Source organism: Blastocystis hominis (genome assembly GCF_000151665.1).
Source record: "Blastocystis hominis, Singapore isolate B (sub-type 7) whole genome shotgun sequence assembly, scaffold_0".
NCBI classification, from domain to species: domain Eukaryota; class Bigyra; order Opalinata; family Blastocystidae; genus Blastocystis; species Blastocystis hominis.
In genome coordinates, this window is record NW_013171815.1 from 461138 (window position 1) to 483890 (window position 22753).

At 51.0% G+C, this 22753-nt stretch overlaps 9 protein-coding genes; 6 read left to right on the top strand and 3 right to left on the bottom strand.

The window, feature by feature from the left end:
• Positions 1–64: 64 nt before the first annotated feature.
• GSBLH_T00000133001 (uncharacterized protein) lies at positions 65–473 on the top strand (the record flags this gene model as incomplete). Its single annotated transcript, XM_013038293.1, has 2 exons — positions 65–265; positions 300–473. The coding sequence occupies 2 exons, from the start codon at positions 65–67 to the stop codon at positions 471–473; spliced, it is 375 nt and encodes a 124-aa protein (XP_012893747.1).
• Positions 474–2401: 1928 nt separating this feature from the next.
• On the top strand, positions 2402–3234 carry GSBLH_T00000134001 (uncharacterized protein; the record flags this gene model as incomplete). Its single annotated transcript, XM_013038294.1, has 5 exons — positions 2402–2576; positions 2610–2677; positions 2708–2815; positions 2846–2971; positions 3001–3234. 5 exons carry the CDS (start codon positions 2402–2404, stop codon positions 3232–3234), a joined length of 711 nt encoding a protein of 236 aa, XP_012893748.1.
• A 701-nt stretch (positions 3235–3935) lies between these two features.
• GSBLH_T00000135001 (uncharacterized protein) lies at positions 3936–4516 on the top strand. XM_013038295.1 has 3 exons: positions 3936–4128; positions 4159–4325; positions 4357–4516. The coding sequence occupies exons 1-3, from the start codon at positions 4093–4095 to the stop codon at positions 4457–4459; spliced, it is 306 nt and encodes a 101-aa protein (XP_012893749.1). The 5' UTR covers positions 3936–4092; the 3' UTR covers positions 4460–4516.
• Positions 4517–4845: 329 nt separating this feature from the next.
• GSBLH_T00000136001 (Ribosomal protein S8e) lies at positions 4846–5525 on the bottom strand. XM_013038296.1 has 2 exons: positions 5312–5525; positions 4846–5281 (listed from the first exon to the last, which is right to left on the bottom strand). Exons 1-2 carry the CDS (start codon positions 5418–5420, stop codon positions 4878–4880), a joined length of 513 nt encoding a protein of 170 aa, XP_012893750.1. The 5' UTR covers positions 5421–5525; the 3' UTR covers positions 4846–4877.
• Positions 5526–5725: 200 nt separating this feature from the next.
• GSBLH_T00000137001 (uncharacterized protein) lies at positions 5726–8386 on the bottom strand (the record flags this gene model as incomplete). XM_013038297.1 has 4 exons in its annotated part: positions 5726–6122; positions 6154–8073; positions 8104–8274; positions 8305–8386. The coding sequence occupies 4 exons, from the start codon at positions 8384–8386 to the stop codon at positions 6034–6036; spliced, it is 2262 nt and encodes a 753-aa protein (XP_012893751.1). The 3' UTR covers positions 5726–6033.
• Positions 8387–8588: 202 nt separating this feature from the next.
• Positions 8589–9668, top strand: GSBLH_T00000138001 (uncharacterized protein). XM_013038298.1 has 7 exons: positions 8589–8721; positions 8752–8846; positions 8876–8958; positions 8988–9233; positions 9266–9319; positions 9350–9428; positions 9460–9668. The coding sequence occupies exons 1-7, from the start codon at positions 8646–8648 to the stop codon at positions 9649–9651; spliced, it is 825 nt and encodes a 274-aa protein (XP_012893752.1). The 5' UTR covers positions 8589–8645; the 3' UTR covers positions 9652–9668.
• Positions 9669–13051: 3383 nt separating this feature from the next.
• Positions 13052–14109, top strand: GSBLH_T00006948001 (uncharacterized protein; the record flags this gene model as incomplete). Its single annotated transcript, XM_013038299.1, is given in 3 exon segments — positions 13052–13198; positions 13216–13335; positions 13372–14109. 3 exon segments carry the CDS (start codon positions 13052–13054, stop codon positions 14107–14109), a joined length of 1005 nt encoding a protein of 334 aa, XP_012893753.1.
• Positions 14110–15458: 1349 nt separating this feature from the next.
• On the top strand, positions 15459–16921 carry GSBLH_T00000139001 (Myb-like DNA-binding protein; the record flags this gene model as incomplete). XM_013038300.1 has 6 exons in its annotated part: positions 15459–15712; positions 15742–16074; positions 16104–16182; positions 16216–16653; positions 16684–16749; positions 16779–16921. The coding sequence occupies 6 exons, from the start codon at positions 15459–15461 to the stop codon at positions 16902–16904; spliced, it is 1296 nt and encodes a 431-aa protein (XP_012893754.1). The 3' UTR covers positions 16905–16921.
• Positions 16922–17814: 893 nt separating this feature from the next.
• Positions 17815–18545, bottom strand: GSBLH_T00000140001 (uncharacterized protein; the record flags this gene model as incomplete). Its single annotated transcript, XM_013038301.1, has 4 exons — positions 17815–17922; positions 17952–18117; positions 18150–18202; positions 18234–18545. 4 exons carry the CDS (start codon positions 18543–18545, stop codon positions 17815–17817), a joined length of 639 nt encoding a protein of 212 aa, XP_012893755.1.
• Positions 18546–22753: the final 4208 nt, after the last annotated feature.

Consider the following 22753-nt stretch of genomic DNA (forward strand, 5'->3'; position numbering starts at 1 on the left):
CGGGTTTCGGTAAATTTGTCTCTGCTGTAGAGCTGAGGATCGTATTCCTCAAGGGACCATCGTGATGGAATATGTAGGAGAAGTGTTGCGCCGAGCCGTCGCAGAGGATCGAATTCGTACCCGCTGCGAGTCCCGAAACTACATGCTGGAGGTTCGAGAAAACTATGCAAACATGGTTCTTCACACCTATATCGATGCAACTCATTTCGGAAATGAATCGAGATTCGTAAATCATTCCTGTGATCCCAATTGTGCAGTTCACATCGTAGAGTTCGGTTTGATTGGAATAGTTGCTTTAGATACGTACTTCAACACTGTTCCCTCATGTTGTTCTTGTTGCCCTACGTGATATTCAAGAAGGAGAAGAAATCTGCTTTCATTATGGTGGCAGCAACGCTGTTTCGTCGTGTAAATGCCACTGCAACGCACCAAATTGTCAGGGCTATGTTCCATTTTCCCTATCCATTGTTTGAGGAATAAGAAACAAGAGAAAAGAAATAGCGAGGGTTACGTTGCAATTTCGCTTTTGTTTTTTCAAGCCAAGTCGCGAGTACATTCTTGGGCAGTATAATTCGATCGGAACTATTCTTCAATCACAATTTCATAAACTACTTGCCAGACTCAAAAGAAGATATGAAATTATATAGGTCTTGAACGATTTTCATGACGGGAAGCTCACGCTCATAAGGAGATGGAACGAATCCTCGCAAATTCGCCACAAAACTCTCACTATACGTGAAAATGAAACGAGGGAGACACTTTTCCAAAGAAATGCCAAAATAGACGTAAGGTACGTTTTCTACATTCATTGTACTCCACGTGGTACGGAAAATACCGCTACACATTAAAACGACCAACAATATGCGAGCCTGGGAGCTTCTGTTGTGATTGTCCCTAAAATGTTCCATTCTTGGCTTTCTCCGAATGAATAATATAGAACAACTAAAATTCACGATTTTCCTTAATCCTACTGCCGCACTCGGGAATGCTGAAACCAGGCTGTACAGAAAAGCATACCTCCGATATAGAAGAAGGATTGGGTAATTGTGTAACAAATCTACACATGAATGCGCTTTCCATTTCTCACCTTCGTTCTTCGATCTGCTGGAATGTGGTTATTGGAGGGTACCCCGGAACAACGAGAATGAAGAGAGAACTCATCAAGCAAACACTCTAATAAAAAATGGCATATTAGTTTTTCGATTATTGGAGAATGCGCTTCCATGCCAACATAAAAATCCATCACTTCGAAACATTCATATGTAAGAAGAAACCATTTTCTTGAGTGTTAGCCACAATTGGTTCACAGGCTTCAATTTCGGAAACCGCTTGCTTTCATATTTCTCTCCAGTGGATGTTGATGTGTTCCATTCAGAAAGATCACACCTTTTCTGCATTTACTCAATTTGGGCTTGTATTTCTGTTTAGGAGTGAATATCCATAGGAAATGTTCGATAACTATGTCTCCGAGAGTAATGCGGACAATCACATTTACCTAGAGTTCAATGTCCAGAGTTTTGTGAAGGCATTATCAAGCACAAAGACCACCAAAACAGTATATATGAAATTAAGTAGATACCGGGGCACTCCTAGTCTGGTGTTTGACATGGAGGTTCTTCACTTTTCTTCTCTGCGACATAGACTCTAGAAGGAATAAACATCCGTCAGGATATATCGGTGAAGGTTTTACAGCCTCAGGAATTCAGCATTTACGAAGAACCGAATACGGTTCCTCCCTTTGTATAGGTGCTACATCTCTTTAACAATAGCTCAAATTGCTTGTTCAGAAAGCCAAAGAGTTGCGCAGTGTTCTCTCACGAATGAAGATAATCGATGATGCCATCTGCATCGAGGCAAACAATCAAGGGATATTGAATATATCGCAATGCTTTGCTTATCCGATTCATTTCTAGAAGTAGCAATGTCACCGTATACATGGAAACAACATTCTCCTCTGTTCTCCCTGTCGACACTGATACAACTACCGATGTCTCTGTAAAGATGAAAGTGGAAGTGAAATCGCTCATGAAAGCGTTATCAAGCATCGTGATTGAACCGAGAGCGATTAATTTTTGTTGCCCATATTTTACTCTCTATAACTGGTAGGTTTTAACGATGCAGCGCTTATGATTTACGTAATCATGAAGGGAGGAGTCGGAAACATTACCTACTTCATTCCGGGGAGATTATTCGAGGATTCCATTGTTTGTTAAAAAAGAAATGGCGGTGAAACCACTTGTTTTACAAGGGATGATACCGATTATCACTATTCTGCAAAATAGAAGTACTATAACACTGATATCTACTGTTCTTCCTTCATTTGTAGAGACGACCATCTGTACAAAGTATTCTAGAACGAAAATGGTTGCATAAAAAAGTGCCTTTTTTGCATTTCCATATTATGTCTGAGGATTACGTTCAGCAGTGTTGCGATAAAGCAGCTTCCTTTATATCGAGAGGAGATTACGATGCTGCTGAGAAGTATTTGAAAAAAGCTCTCGAACGCCAACCTGATAATTTGAAGGTCCTTTCTTTGCTTTCTCTTGTATCGGAGGGAAGAAAAAAGAGCCAGAAGGGTAGAGCGTTTCTCCGTGTGTTTTAATTTGAAGATGAAGAGAAATCGGAAGTAAGGCAACGCCATCAGGCTCAGAGTGAAACCAATGTGTCTTTCACTCCCGTTCGACCCGAATAAAAGAATTATGTGTAGGAACAGAAAGAACTTGCTGATTCCATAAACAGCAAGGAGAATCTGTACGAAATTCTTGGCGTGAGCACAAATGCATCCACGGAGGAAATCAAAAAGGCCTATCGCAAAGTACTCATATCCATCTCTTTCTCATTCCAGCTTGCCATTAAACTCCATCCTGATAAGAACTCGTATCCGGGTGCCGCAGATGCATTCAAGCGTGTATCTGCCGCGTTTACCGTCCTCAGCGACGAAACCAAGCGTTCTCAATATGATTCGAATCCCGTACACTTTTCGCTTCTCCTTTTCTCCAGTCCCCCAGCGGTTCGAACGTGTTTAGCTCCCAGCCGTCCAGCGCTCCCCCTGCAGAGTACTATTACACCCAAGACCTCGATCCTGAATTTCTCTTCCGCATGTTTTTCGGCAATGATCCAAGTTTTCATTATTACCAATTCAACTCGTTTCCTCGGCGTTATTCCTATCGTTCCACATCCTCCGATCGTTCCTCATCTCCTCAGTCCTTCATTTCGCTTCGGATTCATCCCTAGTCAGCAGCAGAGAGCGTTTCACCGACAGACCCAGCAATGGAATGGCATAATCACCATTGTGTTTTTGGTCGTTTCCGTGCTGATTTCGGTGTTTCTGCCGATGATGCAGCCGCAGTTCAGGTAGGACAGCGAGAGCCGATGGAGATTAGCACGCGTCCCACAGCGGAGTATCAAGTAGCGAGAAAACAGCCGGAGACGGGACTTTCCTACTATGTACGAAGGCAATTTGATAGGAGCGAAGGGAATGTGATTAAGACGGAAAAGCAGTTTTTGGAAAGCCGGTTCCGCGATTTTGAGCTCTACTGCTCCATGGATTTACAGAGAGAGAGTCGAGTCGGAGTGAGGATGGGAGATGATGTGTAGAAGAAAAACCGAAAACCGATGGAAGAGCTGAAGTAGGGTTGATTCGGGAGAGATCGAATGTAGGAATTGCAAGATGTATAATAAGATTCGGGAGACGCTGCAGTCCGATCGTTTTAGAAATGTTTAACTGGTGTAATTGGTTTCTTTGTGGGTTGAAATTTAATATTATTCTTATTTAATATTAATTTTTATATTTGTTGTTTGTTTACAACGAGAATTAGAAAGTGGAAACTGAGTGTTTCGTGAGCGCGTGAAGATTCCTTTACACCCTTATTTATTGTGTTTGTATCGAATATTCGGAATATGTAAGCTGTGTGAAAACACTGGTTAGGATGTAGGGATTCAAAAGAAGAAATGATATCACTATTGAAGCAGCGGTCTTCGGAATTCACGCAAGGCCTAGCTGACAACCTTATAACCTGTGAAGAGTTATGGAAGCTTATGCACGAGTCAGATGAGTATATTATTTTGGTGGATACTCGAAGCTCTGTAGAAATGAATGTCTCAAGGATTCAGGGGGCAATCAGCTATGTAACATCTGTATCTCCTTGTTTACTTTAGAATGAGTATCTTGTTCGATTAGACAATGAGAACTTTCCATTTGTGAAAACGATTTGTTATTCAACGATTGGACACCGTAGTTGCGAGGTAGTTCGGGAGCTACTTAAAAAAGGCGTTAAGGCATTCTCTCTGGAAGGAGGTCTGATTGCTTGGTGCGGATACGAAAAGTTTGCGTTTTGCGTTTCTGTGCATCTGTAGAGGAGAGATTGTAGACAAAAATAACAACCCTACACGTCTCGTTCATGTTTTTGATCCAGAGTACCGACCACTTTTCAGCTCTAGTTATGTATGTGTATACTAATACAGTCGGGCTTTGTTTCCATTTCCAATGGTACTAATTCATTCATGTTCAATGTGCAAAGTGCTGTTTGTTTGCTACCTCACTCACTGTATTTGCTGTATATGAATGTTTTTCTTTAGCTTATCTTGTACCTATGTTGGTGTCATCCCTTCTGGGGATATACACTCTCTCTCTCTTCATTGTTGTATCTATTAGTTCCTTGTCATCCATCCCATCCACTTCTTCTTTTTATTATTATTATTATTATTATTATTATTATTATTATTATTATTATTATTATTATTATTATTATTTCCTCTCTCAACACTCACATCATACCCATTCACTTTTACAATTCTTCTCTACAAACATCACGACGATTGTACCTTTCATGCAACAAACAACCACAAATACCGCTGAACAAGGTTGGCATTTCGCTTTACTTCTTCTTCTGGTTGATCTTCTTGTGGTAGAACGCCAGCTCCTCATCCTCCAGAATGTATCCGTCAGCACGACCGCACTGACCAGGACGCGACGAGATGCGAGCCAGGATCTTACCCGAAGCCAGCTGATCGATCACTTCCTTCTGCTCCTGAAGGGAATCCTGCAGCTTCTGCAGCTTCGCAAGGTTCGACTTGCTCACGCCCTCCAGCTTGCTCAGATCGTCCTTCGTCACCTCACCCTTGGCTCCGATCTTGCAGGAGTAGTGCTTCTCGAACCAGGCCTTGAAAGGGGTCGCATCGATCGAAACAATGCAGCCCTTCACAATGGTGTTCGTACGCACCAACTCGTTGTTGGAAGCGTTGTACACAATGTTCAGGATCTTGGTCTTGGCAGAGAAAGCTACAAATCACTTCACTAGACAAAAATCACCCTCTCCGGTCCAGGAGAACGAACCAGTATCCAGACGGATAGCACGGTGCTTGATGTTTCCACCACGGCAGCGGACCAGGTAAATTCTCTTGGCTCCGAGCTTGGTCATGGCAGGCTGACGACCCATCTCGAACTTTCTCTTCTTGATGTTAATGACGACCTTTCCTCCAGTTAAGCGACGCTTATGACGAGAATCACGGCAAATACCTAATTCAGCGTTAGCTCCATTTATTCTTCAATCCGATTTTACCAATACTCCCATCATGCAGCCGTCTACGTACCCATGTTTTCAAATCGACTGTTCTAGCGATAGTATTAAAACTTCAAGCCACAATTCTGGCCGTACAGTGATCGCTTGATTATCAACAAAAGTGATTTCGCAATCATTGTCACGTTTTCTCCAACAAACAGGCCGACTCATGAATCCAAAGGACAAAAACTGAGTCCACTACTTCTTGTCAAATAACGATCCCTTGCTTCGCACCATCGACCAGTCAATATCCGAAGGCGAGTTGAACGCTCCCTTCTCCCACGGACTGAGATCCTTTCGGACGCCCGGCTGCGGAATCTCGGTCGGCTGCGACTTCTGCATCTTCATACTGGTCATGTTTCGCAAAGCCTTATCGAGAAGCTTCAGCACACGCTGCAGATCCTCCCGCTTCTTAATCAGCGCCTCGTCCTCCTAGGAATGATCTCTCTCCCAAGCCATCACCGCCATCAGACTAGGGACGAGGTTTCGGTTGTAGATATTGGAGATAAGCGCGTTGTACACGTTCTCCACGGTGCGGTTGAGCAGATACAGCGTGATGCACTACGCTCGCACTCGCTCGGTTGCAGCCTACCTTGGGGAGCGAGTCCATGAGATTCTTCTTCACCGTCTCGAGATACGTGTCGATCAGTCGCGACATGTACTCGATCATAATCTGCTCGTTCTTGTTGTACCCGTCCCACTCGCCGCTCTCGCGCAGCACGCCCACCTTGCTCTTTCGAAACACCGAGGTCTCTTCCTCGGCCGCCTTCGCCGCTTCTTCTTCTTCCTTTTCGTTCTTCTCGGGCACGAACATCTTCGAGAGCGTGTCGCGCCACGCATCCTCGCTGCTCGCCAGATTCACCCACGCGATCCAGTTCGTCTCCTGCGCCTCGCTCTCCACACGCAGCACCAGCGTTTCCTCTCCCACGCTGACCTCGAACTCGAACTCGCCCATCGCCGCGTTGTTGTGCAGCACGCGCGCCGACGCGCCCTCCAAAAACACCTGCTTCAGTCCCGGATCGCTGCGGTCCAGCGCGGTCGTCGCGTTGTACAGCAGCGAGCGCTGCTTGATCATCGCGTACATGCGGTCCAGCCGGCCTCGCGCGCCGCGCACCCACACCCAGCCCTGCACCATGGGCTCCTGGAACTCGGGAGGATCGTTCGGATGGAGCTGCTGCGCGAACCTCTACGTTCTCAGCGAGCGACTCGGAGCGTACCGCGCGTGCCGTCGCGATGGCGTTGCCCTGCAGCTTCTGGATTCGGTCGGACGACAGGGCTTCGTGCGAGGTGTTGATGTACGCCTTCTCCATCTCCAGAAGCACGTGCACCATGTCCTTCGTGATCAGACTCTTCTCCTCCAGCAGATCCAGCGTCTCCCGAATCACCGCGTCGCGCAGCCGCGGGAAATACTGGAACTCGGGGAGCTTGATGTTGCTCACCGCGCTCTGAAACTCCGTCTTGACCTTCTCGACGCACACGAAGCACGGCGACTCGAACTGCGCCAGGCACCGCCCGATCAAAACCTCCAGCGCCTTCTCCGACGCGAACAGTCCCCCGTGAATGCCGCGGTTGTTCACGATGGCGGTGCGGATCTCCTTGACGGTGAGGCACTCGCGCGCGTTGAGCGCCTGGATGCCGCTGGTGAGCTCGTGGGAGAAGATGTCGAGGATGCGCGCGCCGCCAGAGAGCTCGTCGGTCTGCGTGGTGTCGGTTCCGCGGCCGAAGAGCAGCACTTTGAGCTGCTGCGAGTAGCTGAGGAAGAGCTGGACGGCGGTGGCGTTGACGTCGGCGAGCCCGTCGTTGACCGACTTGATCTCGGCGAGCTGCGCGGCGATCTGCTGCCGGTAGGCGGTGACCTTGGTGATGATCTCGGGCAGCGAGCGGCTGATGTGCTCCACCAGCAGCGCGTTGAGCCGGTCGCGGAGGTACTGCGTGCCCATGCGGTTGCACCGGTCGGGGTAGTAGGTCTGGAAGAACCGGCGCTCGTCCTCCCACTGCAGATGCATGTCCTTGCGCGAGTTGATGTCCTTCTGGCTGCGGTTGATCACGCCCACGTAGCCCAGCTTCAGCGGGATCACGTGCCCGTCGAAGATGTCGCTGGCGTCCGTGCCCTTGTCCATGATGTCCACCTTGGTGATCACGCCGATGGTGCGCTCGCCGGAGGGATCGTACTCCTTCGCCAGCTGGATCGCATCGCTCAGGGCGAGGTCGGTGTTCGCGGCCGTGACGGCCATAATGATGCAGGAGGGCTCGCGGATGTACCGAACCACCATGTTGCGCAGGATCTCCTCGATGTTCCGAGGCTGATCGCCGACAGGATTGCGCGTGATGCCGGGGAGGTCGATGAGAGTCAGGTTTACCACGTTTGGAGAATAGATCTTGAGGTTGATGGGCTTGTCGGTCACGCAGACGCCCGTTCCGGTTTCGCGCTCAGTTTGGCTTACGATTTCGTCGCGGACTTCGTCAAAATCATAGAACTGCTTGTTGGGCTTGTGGGCAAACACCGCATACTCTACGAAAAACAAACGGACGAACCACGCACCTGTTGCAAGATCCTTTACGCGAACTAACTGCAAAACCAGGGGACAGCGCGTTACGATACCGCTGCCTCGGGGGAGAAAGTCTCTACCGACAATGTTCTCCAAAACTGAGCTCTTTCCGCTACTCTGGCCACCAACCACGGCAATCTGCGGCAAATCGATCTGATTTCCACCTAGATATGAGCCGAAAGAGGAATCCGAACCAACGATCGAAAAGACATCCTGAATATCGTTGATGATCGAAATGAGTCCTTGCATTCCAAAATCACTTCCACCTTTGCTCATGATCAAGATTGTAATGAGGGGACGAAAGTCGTCTATGGGACTATCTAGTAAGTGGAAGGGTTGCTGAAGTGTCCTTGGAAGCAGGAAACCCAATGTTGAGTTGAAGCCAAAAAGAAGCCTTTTTTGTTGGTGTTTCTTCACAATCTTTTTTGAATTATCCATATCGTTCCGGTTTGGAATCGCTCGTACAGAGTTATTCGTAGTGATAATGAAATTCAACAGAGAGACCATTTTGCTAATGCTGTTCATGTCTCTTGCAATGGCACGTCCGGGACTTCGTTCTGAAGTTCCTCAGCTTGGAGCCGAAATTAATGGCGATAACTTATGGGATTTTTGTAATCTTCGTCGTGGAACGTTACTCCTAGTTGAAAATATCTTCTACAACTATAGAATCATCGTAAGTGCCGTCATTATCTTCATCGGCCTGTTCCTTTGCTTCCTCGGCAAAAAGTCCGTCAAAGTAGCGATTTGTTTGCGCGTTTACGTCAGTTCAACATGTTTATCTGCGGATTCTTCGCTGGAGGCATTCCCACTCTGGTCATCGCCACCGACCTTTTAAAGAACATGGAGGCGTACCCCTATTTTCTTCTGTTCACCACAGTCAAAACCAGGCGTTCTGGATCAGCATCGGCATCAGCTGTTTAATGGGCGTCATTGTCGGTGTGCTTTTGGTCTGCCTCTACCAGATCGGCAACTTCGTGATCGGAGCGACCCTGGGTGTGATCATTGCCGTGTACACCGTGGTCATTCTGGACAGTGTGATTCGTTTCCACTCCGATGTGGTTCTCTACGTTTCCGTCGCCATCTGCGCCCTCGAGTTCGGCTGCTTCGCTCTCGTCTGGGACCAGTATGCATTTTCTCTCTCTGAATCGATCCTAGCGTGGTGGTGATTTTGGGCACATCGGTCATCGGCAGTTACATGATCAGCTTCGGGTGTGTGCTGGAGGGTTGACTGGACTGTAGAGTGAGTCAGTTTATCGGAGAGTGGATGAACCCGTTCTCTCCGCAGTTCCCTCAGAAGCTTCACAACCCTCCCTATCAGGTAGCGTTTTTCGCGTGCATGCGAGGTGTAGTGGTACGTCTATCTGGGTCTGATCGCTGGATTCACGCTCTTCGGACTCATTGTGCAGGCCATTACCAACCGGCAGCCCAAGCAGGAGAAGACGCAGGACATGCCGCTGCTCGAGAATTCCGGACAGCGTGTAGAGCTTCCCAGCAAGCAGTACACGCGTTCGCAGACGCTGAGAGAGAAACAGAACGCGTAGAGGTCTTCAGGATAGCTGGCTTGTTTGTTTCACAAATTTGGCGGCAGAATTTGTTTTTTGAATGGAACAGAAGAAACTGGTGGAAGAGCTGCTCCGAATCTCCAAGGGAGGGGAGAGTGGTGCGGAGACCGAAGAGAAGGTTTGCTTTGAATGGGACTTGGATTGTAGCTCTCTTCGTTGGCGAAAGAGCTGACGATAGAATCGATCGTTGAAGTGATTTCCAAAGCCAAATCGGCGCATCAGCTGTCTACATTGTTTTCGTCCATCTCGCAGTATTCGCATCCGACATCTTGCCAATCGCCTCTATTTGTTGTGATTAAAGCATCAATCGAGGTAATCCTGCGTTTTCATTTTCTAATGCAGCTACTCTGCACGGTATTCCTCGATTCCTCGAATAATGAGATTTCGGAAGTGGTGCAAACGATCTGCATCGATATTGACGATCTCTCCGAGCTGGAAGTGGTCGATGAGATCAATGTGTTTGTGAAATGTTTTGATTTTGAAGGAAAGCAAACGCGTGGACGTATCGAGTACTTTCGATTTCCCTGTTTTGTAATGACTAGAGAGCAAATGAAGCTGGTGCTGGATTTCCTTCCAAAGCTTTTGAATCTCTGCACCTCCACTTCCACCATCATCGATTCCGAAGACAGCGGAAACGGCCAGACCCTCGCAGCCTTCCGCGTGCGAACCCTCCTTGAAGAGAATCATGGGTAGGAGCGAGTGATCGATCGAATCATCGAACGCGACTGGTACGAGGAATACATCTGTCCGATCCTCATCGCTTTCCGCGTTTCCCCTGTTTGACTCGCTACCACGAATAGGAAAGTCACATGAACGACACAGAGATCATCTCCATCGTGAACAAAGTGAGCTACAGTCTCGGCAAAGCGCCCAATCTGATCGTATCGTCGATGGTCTACCAAGTGCTTCTGCTCACCAACGAATCGGTCGCGCGCGTCGTTCTCCTCTCCCTCCTCCAAAACATCAAAAAGAAGTGCCAGCTCGCGCAGCTCCCCGCGATTATCAACCATTTCGGTTATGCCCTCAAGAGCAACAGCGTTTCATTACTCCTTTTCTTCCACTTTCGTAGTCACTCTGCAAACTATTCCTCGAACTCATGAAGAGCAGCGTGCTGCCGCTCAGCCACGTCTCGCTCTTCGTTCTCTTCTCTCTCACCGACTCCGAGCGTTTTCGTCCCTCCGTTTACTCCTTCCTTCTCTCCCAACTCCAACACGAATACAACAGCGTGTGGTACCGCTGGAACTACCCGATAATCGCGGTTCCTGGGACTGAGCCCTCGGAGACGATCGTGGAGAGCTTTCTGCGCTTGGTGGAGGTGGTGGAGAGCGGGTATCAAGAAGGCGCGGAGCTGTTGATTCATTGGAACGATCATTTGTTGCATTGGTCGGGTCACTCGTCGAGTTTTTGGTTTCGATGATCGCATTGAATCGTAGTTTTGGAGAAACAGTGGATGGACCGACTCGCGCGGAACTGTCTTCTGTCGCTCTTCGACCGAGTGGAGTCGTCCCGCGAGCTCCTTCTCGATCGAATCGTGGAAACGTGGAAGACGAGTGAGGCAATAGATGCAGCTGAATCGCTTCGACGTGGTCACCGAATACATCACGTTACTCAACCAGCTCTGCCGTTGCTACCCTGCCTTCATGTTCTCCCACATCCCCGCGGTCAAGGCGCGTTTCCCCGTTTCTCCGTGACGCATAGTCGCTGATCACACGGATCCCTCTGCTGACAAGCGAAGTGGTTCCGTCGTTGGTGCAGAGCATTCATTCGCTGCTGCCCTCGCGACCCGACCTTCTCGACATGCTTCTCATCGTTCTCAAGAAGGTAGTTCTCTCCGCCACGCTCTCGTAACGCGCAGTGTTGCTTCCAATCCGACGATGACACGCGCATGGCGGGCGTTTCCGGTCTCGTCGAGCTGCTCTGCAAGAGCCATTTCGGTTCCGACCCCGCCGACTCGCCGTCCATCGTGCTCACGCAGCTCGGCACCGACGCCGTCGAGGCTTCTCCGTGATTATTCCTTTCTGTTTCTCTGACGCACAGGACGATTCTGAGCCAGACGACGGTGGAGGACGCGCTGAACCGCCTGCGTCATTTCAGCAACACGCTTCTCGGCGCCGACAGCCGGCTCGCCGCGCGCTTCTTCCATCTTCTCTGCAAGCTCTACTACGATTCTCCCGTCGCGCGCATCGCCCTGCTCAAACTCTGCGCCGACAAGCTTTCTCCGGTTCTCCAGATGCTCCCTCCCGCGGGAAACGCCGCGAAAACGCAGGACATCCCGCTGCCGCAGCGCATCGAAGAAATGTGCGCCAACGGGCGGCTCCAGCAGCCGTTTCACCACCTGGTTTCCACGGTTACCCTGATTTTGTACCCTCCCGCGGAGTACCGGTCGGACGGCCGGGAAGAACCGCGGAAATCGGAGCTGGCGTCGCTGCTGAGCCAGCTGGTGGAGTTGCTGATCGCGCTGGAGCCGGAGGAGCTTCATTTGGACAAGAGCGCCGTGTTCGATGCGAGCAGCGAAGGAAAGGCGAACGCTCTGAAGCGCTCGCTGCTTCTGAGCCTCGATTTGTCCGTGATTTACGTCCGAACCGCGGGGATCGAGCGAATTCGGCGGAGTCCTGGATCGGATCCCGCGGTTATCGTGCTGATGGTGGGGCAGATCACGAGCATGCTGCAGAACCTGGTGGTACGTTCTCTCTCGAAACGTGGAAACGTAGAAACTGCACCGGATGGGCGGGGAAAAGTCGCGAGATTCCGACGTGAAATCGATTTTGGAGGTGGGCAACGTGCGTTTCGCGCTGCTTTCGCTGCTGCGATTGCTGCTACGCGGGGTAGTTTCATCCGGTTCGATCGAATTCTAGCGAACGAACGCGAATCCCGAGGTGCTGAAGGCGCTGGACCGCATTCTGGGCGATAGCGGGATCATGTCGTTTGTGTGCTGGCTGCTTCAGAATTCGGTAGGCTTCGAAGAATTCGCTCACGCAGATCACCGAATTCGCGCCGAATCCCCTGCGTTCCCGCGAGAATCGCGAGTTCTGCGAGTATCTGCGGGAAGCGTGTCGTCTCGCCTTCGATCTCTATCTTTTTTACTCCCTACGTAGCCGAATTCCATCGAATTCACGCAGAGGAACCGACGAATTCGCTGGGCGTTTCGCTGCTCGCATTGTTCCCCATCGCGCTGAAATGCGTGGAAACCACTTCTCTCGCCGCGTACTACCCGATCCCCGCGGAAGACGGAGAAAACTGCCGACTGCAGTCGTTGCTGCAGCGAAGCGAACGCATCTGCATCGATCTGCTTCTGGACAACAACCAATTATCCGTTTCGAAACTCCTCGAAACGCTCGACGTAAATTTCGAAACTTCCAAACCCGATCGCGCGTAGACGATGATGGGCGCCAAACCCTCCAAAACCGCGGCCAATCTGCTTCGATTCGTGGAAATAATCGTGGAACACGCCGCGACGAACGCGGCGGAACTCGCGGAGATTCTCACGTGGAGCCGATCGCATTGCGAATCATCGGTGTGTGGAAGGGTGTGTTTTGAACGTAGGACGTGCATTCTGCGTTCTACACGTCGCTCTTCAACGTAATTTGCATGGTGGCCACGCGCTACGCATCGCCATTCGAGATCATGATGCCGATTTGCCAATCGGTCGGTACGAAAGAGGGCGTAATCGCTTGCAGACACAACGAATCATCGATCTAGATCCACTGCGCGCACTTCGCCTCCATCACCGATTCCAATGCCTCCAATGTCGCCATCGCGCTCTCCGACGCGATACAGACGCTGCTCCGTCCGCTGTCCTTCATGATTTCCCTTCATAAGATGTACTCCGTCAAGAACGAGCTCGAGCAAGAGCGCATCCGCCATCTCGTTCCTTCCTTCTATTCCGCATGGAAAAAATCCGCCGCACACCTCTGCGACGCGCTGCTGCAGCTCGCCAAGGCCGCGCGGCTGCTCGTGGAGAGCGAGTTGAACGTTGCCGCGGGGGAAAGCCTGCTTCTGCTGCTGAAGGGATTCTACGGCGTGGTGGATCAAACGGTGAAGCAGTTCGCGTACGCGAGCGATTGCTGCCCGATTCAGGCGCTGACGCAGCTGGCGCAGTGCATCTCCGAGAAATTAACGCCGTCGGTGTACGCGGTGATCCAGACGGTGCAGAAGCAGGGGAACTCGGACGTGCACGTGCGGAAGCAGGCAAAACTGGTGCCGGACGTGATTTTCGCGATCGAGCAATACGAGGCCAAACTGATTCAGGTGAATAAGAAGACGAAGGGAGCCGTGAACTTGACAATGTTCGTGCGAAGAAGCACTGCGCGCGACTTCCGAATCGATTCTGCGAAGCTGAGGAACCGGCTTACGAAGAGAGAGGAGGAGGAGGATGAGAGAGGGGGAGAGGTGCTCGTGAAGGCAAAACGAGAACATGTAGAATGGTTTGTTTGTTGAAAAACACGCTGTTTGCGGTTGATAAGGGAATGCAAACTATTTAACAAAATAGTCCGAAATGGAAATACTACTAGAATAATATAGGGGAGGACTTGCAGTATTATCAAGAAAAGAGTGTTTGGAACATCAAACAGCATAGAGATGGTCGGAACCCAAAGTTCAACCGCACAACTTAGTATTTGCCGTGGAGTGAGATTGGAAATCGATAACAGTATTTAAAAGTGTCCACAGAATAGAATAGAACGTGTTTTTACACTCACTGAGACCGTATCTATTGTGTCAGGTTTGAATTCGTTTTCTAAACTCACTCTAACTACTTTGAAGACGTACGGAAAGGGCAGATCCGTCAGTACCTGACATGAATATTCGCTTCTTCGCAAAACTGAACACCCTTTCATGGAGGGATTCGATAATGTGAACTTCCCTAAATAGATCAGGAAAATATACAATATGCAACCATTTGAAGACTGCCAAGAGATCGAAAATAATGTCCATAAAAAAAGTGAGCCGGTTTTCGATCACTTGTTTTATAAATCATCTACCTGCAAGATATAGTTCGGCAATGTCACAAGATCAAACTACTCAATTATACCCTACTTCAAAAGAAGGTATTCCTTGTGTGTTTTTTTCTATTGTGCAGATGGTGGAGTTTCGATAAAGAAAGAACCAGGCGCAAGTAAGCCTCTTTTGCATGCATTATTGTTTAGTGAAAGTAACAAGTGTTCCTGCAGAAGACACTGCAGAGATGAAGATATCTGAATCAGATTCAGACAAGAAACAAGCAGACACAAATCATGAGCAAGTCAATGTTCCTTGGGTGGGAGATGGTAGTGATATATTGCAATACCGACTCTCTCGTCTAAGTTCCTGTATTCTTTCTAAGACTCTTTCTCCTTTAGCCGGTTTAAAGCCCTTTTCTGAGGATGCGTTGCTTTCCCACGATTTGTCGGGAATTCATTTTGAAAATTTCGATAACTCATCTTCCCTGTTGCACCAGAACTCCCTGCTCCTTGCCGAGATGAAGAAGAAGAATTCGTTTTCGCGCAAATCTTCCTCGAATCTCCAGCTCGCTCCGCCTTTCTACCTTTTTTCTCGCAACCCCTCAATGGACGGATCTTCGTTTCTCATTCCGCAGCGTCTGCCCTCCGAGTCCTCCTACCGTCTGGATTATCCCGAAGGCTACGATTCGTTTCCGATCCTTCCAGCTCGTAACGCTGTAGAGATGCGCCTTGGCGGTTCTTTCCTGGAGCCGAGCAAGTAATTTCCTCGCACTCATCGCTGAGATCTAGCCATCGACGCCCTTTCCTGACTATCTCCGCGTGGATTCGCTCCGCATCGACCCCTCCGAAATGAAGCGGCGGCAGTCGCAGTCGAGCTATCCGGTCCCTGTGCAGACCAAGCTGCTTCGGCAGAACACGCAGACGCGCGTTGTGGAGCTCCCCGCACAGCCCTTGCAGCCTTCTCAGCCCGCGCAGTCCGCGCAGTCGGGACGCTCCGTGCAGTCGGTGCAGCCCCTGCAGCCAGTGTCCATCGTTCCGCAGGAAAACTCGGGGCATCGCACCCTGGTGGCGCAGGTGGACGGGGTTTCCTACCGCAGCGAAATGTGGGTGTGGGCAGTGGGTGCGAGTGTAGAAAGAAAAAGGACAAGAAGAACCCCAAGAAATGGTCCCCCGAAGAGGACGAGCTGCTGCGCCGCGCGGTGGGCGAGCTGGGCGAGCGGCAATGGAAAGACATCGCGGAGCGGATTCCGGGGCGCAACCACGTGCAGTGCCTGCAGCGATGGAAGAAAGTGCTGAAGCCCGGGCTGAAGAAGGGGCACTGGACCGAGGAGGAGGACAATCTGCTCCGACTCTACAAGCCGAAGTGCGCCAACTGGGCGGAAGTGGCGGCGAACATCGAGGGCCGCACGGCGAAGCAGTGTCGCGAGCGGTGGTGCAATCACGTGGACCCTTCGATTCGAAAGAGGTGGGATTGCGAGGACTGTGTGATCGTAGCAACTGGACGCCGAAGGAAGACAATCTCATTCTCTCGCTGCAGCAGCAGTGGGGCAATCGCTGGTCCTCTATCGCCGACGTACGGCTTTCTCTCTCTCTCCCTTCTCTCTAGCAACTCCCCGGTCGCTCCGAGAACGCCGTCAAGATTCGATGGAAGTCGCTTCGACGCCACGGCCTGGCCGAGGCCGCGCGCTCCCAGGATTCCTCCCCCACCGCTCCTTCCCGCATGGACCAGATCCCCGTGGGACCCGCCTCCTCCGTGCGAGCCATGGGAATGGGGAACTCCGTTGGGTCGGCAGCAGCGAAGGTTGGGACCGTGGGGACCGTTGGAACCACGGGAACCACGGGAACCACGGGAACTGTCGGAACCGTGGGAGCGGTGGGGTCGGTCGTGCCCCTGCAGCCGATGTACGTGCCGCCTGGCGGGTATGTGCCGGTGGCTTGCTGTCCGTCGCAGGACGGCGTGATGGTGTACCCCGAGGCCGTGCCGATGGGAGGAATGGGATTCTCGGTGCCCATGCAGGCGATGAAGCGGATGGGAAGCTCGAGCGTAGAGAATGGGGCGAGGACTGAAGGGTAGAGCGATTTTTTAGGATACATGTATCGTTTTGGAAGCTCGTCACCGTCTCAGTACTTGAATCCGAAAGTAGGAGTGAGGAGGGCGTGCGAGGATAGGGCGAGCCTTCGGCATTCATGCACCAGAGCAGTTTTTCGATGCTCCCGATGGGCGGCGAGATGTCTCCAGTGCCTGTGTCTGTGCCCATGCCAGCTCAGTCCGCCGACATACCAAGCTTAGGATAGTTTTTTCTTTGTGTTTGCGCCTGTTTGAAACAAACATCCCATGCCACACGCTGAAGCCGCGTTTGATACGTCGCCAGCATCAGGCGTGTGAAGAAACGGAAGTTGAACATTAAGCGAAGCGGGACGGAAGCAGGGCTGGAGACCGGCTTCTGAGGAATCGGCTGAGTGAACGCGACGCGGCCACGCGCCAGGAAATCGCTGTCCTTCCTCCAGCGACGGCAGTAGCTGTAGAAATCGTCGCTTAGCTCGCCGTACTTCATCGAGAGACGGAGTTGCTGCCACTTCGCGTCCAGGGTTCGCGATCCGTTGCCTTGCTGCTGTTGTTGCTGGAGACGCTGCTGGACACGTTTCACTCGCTGACTACGTCTTCGCTGATTCCAAATGTTCATCATCGAGAGCATTTGCTTGCGGATCCGACTCTTTGGAATGGGGGCTTCGACAGAAACAGGTTGATCTGAAACGATGATAGGTGGGGGAATGTAGTTGCGTTGGATCCGGGGAGACCGAAGCCGCTCCCGTTCGATTTTTCTTGATGCCTCCTTGAGTACCTCGCTTTCGTTATATCGATACACTTCTTTCTACCCAGTGAGCACAGCCTGCTGTTCCTTACAGCACTTTTATTCTTATCAAAAACAAATACTGTAGGTTGTTCTGTGGAAAATGTTACACGCTTGACCCTCTTCTTGCTTTGCTCAAGTCTACATGATGACACTCATCCCAATCGTTAACGGTGCAACTGTCGGAGCATTGACATCTGAAAGTGGAATCACAACATTTTTCTTGTTCACTCCCAATTCTTCCGATTCGGGATTATCCTTGTCCGATTCTATCAAAATTGATTCCTGCGGCATAAAATTAATTCATTGCGGGAGCAGCAACAATCTCCCGCCAAGTGATTTCAACAAACACACTACTTTTTCGTAATATTCAAATAAATCATAACAGCAATCGCAACGAGAAGGAGGATAATAATCGCAATGGCACAAACCTTGTTGCCGATCGCGTGACGATTCATGTCCTACAGTTCAAGCAAGCACTCGTCAAAACTCTCAGCAGTTGTTTCGACATGTTCGCATTTGTCTTTACTTCTTCCACCTTCTCATTTGAGCGAATGAGCACTTCATGTTGGGAACCAAGGGCTTCCAGAGCTCCATGGCCAATGCTCTCGCTCTCGTAGGCAGAGGCCTTCACTTGGTTCAAAATTCCAGTAGTGCTACCTTTAAAAATAGCGCTCATGCAACCTACTCGTTCAGCTGGATCAAACCCTGAGCCATCTTTTTCTTCTTTTCCTCGGCATCCTACTTTCACGAGCAAAACGAAAGATCCTACAGAGCCAACAAGAGCGGACTTGTTCACTTTCGATTCAAGACGAGCAATGTCCTTTTTAATGGTTGCAAGCATCTGCTCGATCTCTCGCACAGACCCCATTGCCTGAATCTTGCTGTTGTAGTTCATCAAACTCGCAGTGTTACGCATTACTTTCAACGCTTCCTGGGCTTGAGCAAAATACTGCTTGACACGCGACAACTGTCTCTGCGCCTCACTTCCGTTGGTATTGTTCTTAATGGTGCCGAGAATACTAGTAATGTTTTTGATCACATTACTCGCATTTTTATAGTTCGACTGAAACGTATCAGACATTAGACTAAAGAATCAATATCCAGTTCTTTATATTTGAGTTTTAGTCAAAACACAGAATTAACCGTTTTGTACTTTATCCTTTATCATCACACGCTTAGAAATCCCTCTTTACAGAGACCAATGCTTTCAGAATCCCAAACTCCTAAGTATGTTTGACGACCACCACCACCTACGATCAACAAGCACTCTTATGAGCAGTGTACCATTCAATAGAAAAGATCGACGTGAATCGAATCCAAATTCCCAATTTACAACGTTCAGAGATTTTCAGCGTGTATCGTATTTCTCATGATATCTTTGTACATGTCACAGGAGAGCGTAAACAGTAGGAATTTTCGGCTTTTCGCTGAATGGCTTTTCGTGGGTATTCTTTTCCTGGCTTGTACCCTACGAAAGTCGATCGTTTCTATTGTCTATTCCGGATTGCTAATCATTCGTATCTGGAACCTTTCTAAGAAGAAAAAGTCGTCTCGCGTCTGCAATATTGTAGCAGCCGCTTTATTTACTCTGATAGCATGTGGACATATCGTTGCTACGTTTATTTCCCAAAAGGTAGGATATGGTAAGCAGTGTCTCTCGTTCAGTGGATGGAGATGATTGGAATCTATTCTATTCGTCAGTGGTATTCTGGAATTCTGATCGATGGTCTTCTGTTGTTGATCGTTGTTTGCATTCTATTGCTAAAAGAGAAAGCGAGTGCAGTAATCCTCTTCAAATGGACTCACTATGTCAGGAGTACTATCCAAACCGACAGATACCAGTCTGGTCGTACAATCTCTTTCTGTTTGCTTCTTTTATCTGGTGTTCGTCCATCACAGACTACGTCGCCCTCGGAATCCTGGCCTATCTCTCCCAGCATCGATTCATCACGAGCAAAGAGCGTGTGGTTCTGTTTTCCCTACAATCCTTTTCGTTTCTACTCCAGTAACCCCGTTTCCCCTTTTTTTAATCATAGAACGGGGATGACTGACTTGTCGTTCATTCTGGCCTCGCCGCCCGCGTGGCTCTCCGTTTGCTTCAATCTCTTCGGCACGCATTCCGCGTTGTGGCTTTCGGTTCTCTCCTCCTTCGCTTCCATTCTCGCGCTCTGCGTGTTATTCCGCGTGCAACTCGACGTTCCGCCCGATTCCGACACTCCCGACCTGCTTCTCCCGCCCTCTTCGAAGCTGTCGAGCTCACGCGAGGGCGTGGCGGCCGAAGGAAACCCTTCGCTTTCGGAGCAACCCAACGCTGAAACGGCCGAATTCTCCGCGGAACCCGGCGAAGAAACGGGGAAACGAGACTGGGGTTTTCTCTTGCTATCGAAGTGCTTTTTGTTTGTTTGGCCTGAAGGACAGACCGTTCTTCTATTGGAGTTATTACGCGGTGCTGCTTCTCTGGATTCTGCTGATCCCGAACGCTTTGTCGTTCGCTCTAATCGCCTTCGCGCTGCTGGATTTGCTGGCGACGCGCACGCTGGATCGCTGCTTCACGCGGAAATCGATCGTGGAAACCTTGGAGAGAGCGGGCGCGTCGACAGGCGCGATCGAATCGCTTCTGGAATCGCTGTATGAGCGCTGCGTGCTGGTTCCTTCGCTGTGTCTGCGGCAGCTCACGCTGTTCTACTGCTTCCTGCTGCAGATCCACAGCTTCTGCCGCTCGGTGCGGTTCAGTTACGGCGTTTCGGATCCGCACTGGCTCTTTGCGTTGTTCGGCGGCCACGCCGAGGCGAGCAGCATACGCGACCGCTACGTGCAGATCGTTCTGTTCGTGATTCTCTACGGATTTCTCCGCGTACTCCAGCGCCAATCGCGTGATTTCTCTAGTTCTACAATCATTTCAACGCGCAGAACGCGCTCACGCGGCTTCATCGCTGCATTCTCGACAACTCGCTCCGCTCCTCCCACTTCACTCGTCTCCAAACCTTCCACAGTTTCGCCGCGGTTATCGTCCGCTTCGCGCTCTTCGTCGCGCTCTCCGCCACCGTCGACTTCGCCACCGCGGTTCTCTTCGCTGTCGTGCTGCTAGACGTTCTGACCCAGCGAACCCTCCTTGAAACGCTTCTCGCCGCCGTTCTGCTGCTCTTCCGGCTCTTCCCCGCGGTTCTCCTAACGTCGCAGCAAGCCTCCGCGCTGGCGGCGTGGGGCGTGAAGTCGCTGTGGAGGGCGGACGATCCGACGTGCGTTTTCTCGCTGCGGGATGGGAGCGTGCTGATCCCGTTCGTGGTGTTCGCTTTGGTTTCGTTTTTGTTCGTGTGCGATCGCTATTTATCGACCACGCAGAAGTTTTCTTCTCTCCGCGCACGCTGAGGCGTAGAAGCGTTTACCAAGCCGTTCTCCCGCGTTCTTCGAAAGGCCAGCTCATTGTACGCATCGAGTTCGATCGAATTCCACACAGATCTACTTCTCTCTGATGATTCTCTTTTTCTTCTTCTGCGTTCTCTTGGATTCTTCGAACGTTCTCAGCGCCGTTTCCTTCGCCATCGTTCTCTTCATGAACGCATTGCAGGTGCTCAACCGGCAGAGCCGTTCCCTCGTTCTCTTCTTCTTCGTCCTGCAGAGCCTCGTTTCCATCGCTTCCTATACCGCGGTTCTTCTCCACGTTCATTTCCCCGCTTTCGAAGCCCATCTTCCCTGGCTTTCTCCGCTCGAGTGGGGCGTCTTCGTCTCCTCCCATCCATTCGGTACGGATCGGCGGGCGTTTCGACGGTAGAGGAGGATCTATCGAGCGGCCGCGTGTTTTCGTACCTGGCTCCCGCGTTGCTGAAATGTTATCTCTTCTATTTGTACACCTTCAGCGTTCTGAACCAGCCCTCCACGCAGATTTCCCCCGTGTTCGTCGCCACCGACTCGTCCCGGATCTCTGTTTCCACGTTTGAGGAAGTTTCACACGCAGAGCGTGCATCAGCCGCTCCTCGCCGAGCTGGATTCGGAGGAGAAAACTCGCGAGCTGCAGGCTCGTCTGGGCATTTCCGTGTTCCATCAAGTGGTTTCCGCGCAGCAAATTTTGGACCTCGCCTGCATGTTTGTGATCCTCTTCTGCATCCTCACGCGCCCCTCCCTCTTCTCCTTCTGCCTCCTCGTCTTCCTCTCTTTCTACACGCTTCACGCCGGCTATCCCTGGCAGGCCGCTGCGCGCTACCTCATCATCCCCGTCTGCCTCATCATTTTCGTCCAGTACATCGGGAGTTTCGCCTCCGTACTCGCCCTCCCCGCGGGAATCCGCACGCTTCTCGACGCCCTGGGCGTTTCGTCCGCCGAGCCGTTCGAGCCGGTGAACGAAACGCTGGTGCTGTTTTCGGCGGATTCCCGCGAGCAGTTCGCATACAACGTGCGGCTGATGATCGGGTTTATGACGGTGGGGGTGGTGTGCATCGTGATGTCCGCGCTGGACACGGAGCGGTTTGCCGCGGTTTATTCGCTGTTGGCTTTCTGCTGGCGGCGCCTGCAATGCGCGTTCGCGAAGTGGAGTTCGCTCAACGAGAAGGAAACGCTCCAGCGAATTCGAATCGAACGCAGCGAGCTCATGGAGCATGTGGTTTCCTCGGTTTCCTCGGTTTCTACAGTTTCTCCAGTGGGGTTGAGTGAAACGCCCGCGTCGCCCGGGTCAATTCGCGACAGTTTGACAAGCGAAGTTGATTGGTCGGAAATGGAGCGGGAAATCGACGAGTCGCTCCCGCGGGGGAACGACATGGAGGTGGCCACGAAGAAACTGGCGGCGCTGAAGAAGGCGGAGCGCCGAGCGAGCCGGCGCGATCGAATTCGCCGGTGTTTCACCGTGGTTATCACGCAGATCGCGCAGTTCGCTCTGGAGGCGTTTCGTTTTGTGGACAAATGGATGGGTCCGATTCTGCAGTGCATCGTGATCACGTGCTTCACTCTCGGCGGTAGGTTCCTCGTTTCTCCTTTTCGAATAGCGGGTCAAAACACGCTGGACGGACTTGTCAATCTTCTTCTCCTCGGCCTTCTGCTCTTTTCCCGCGGGACGGACTGCGTGATGAAACTCCTCGGAGCGTGGAACCTCTTCGCGTTCTTCTGGATCGCGGTTCCTTCGCGTAGCGACGATGGCGGGAGATCGAGGGTAGAGTGGATTCTCAGCGCGAAAACCGCGGGACTGAGCGATGTATGGCGGGAGTTTCTGCTCGTGCGGGACGACGGACTGTGGCTCTACCGGAATATTGTTTCGTTTGTGTTACTGGGACTGAAACGGTCCCACGAAGCGGCCGCCAA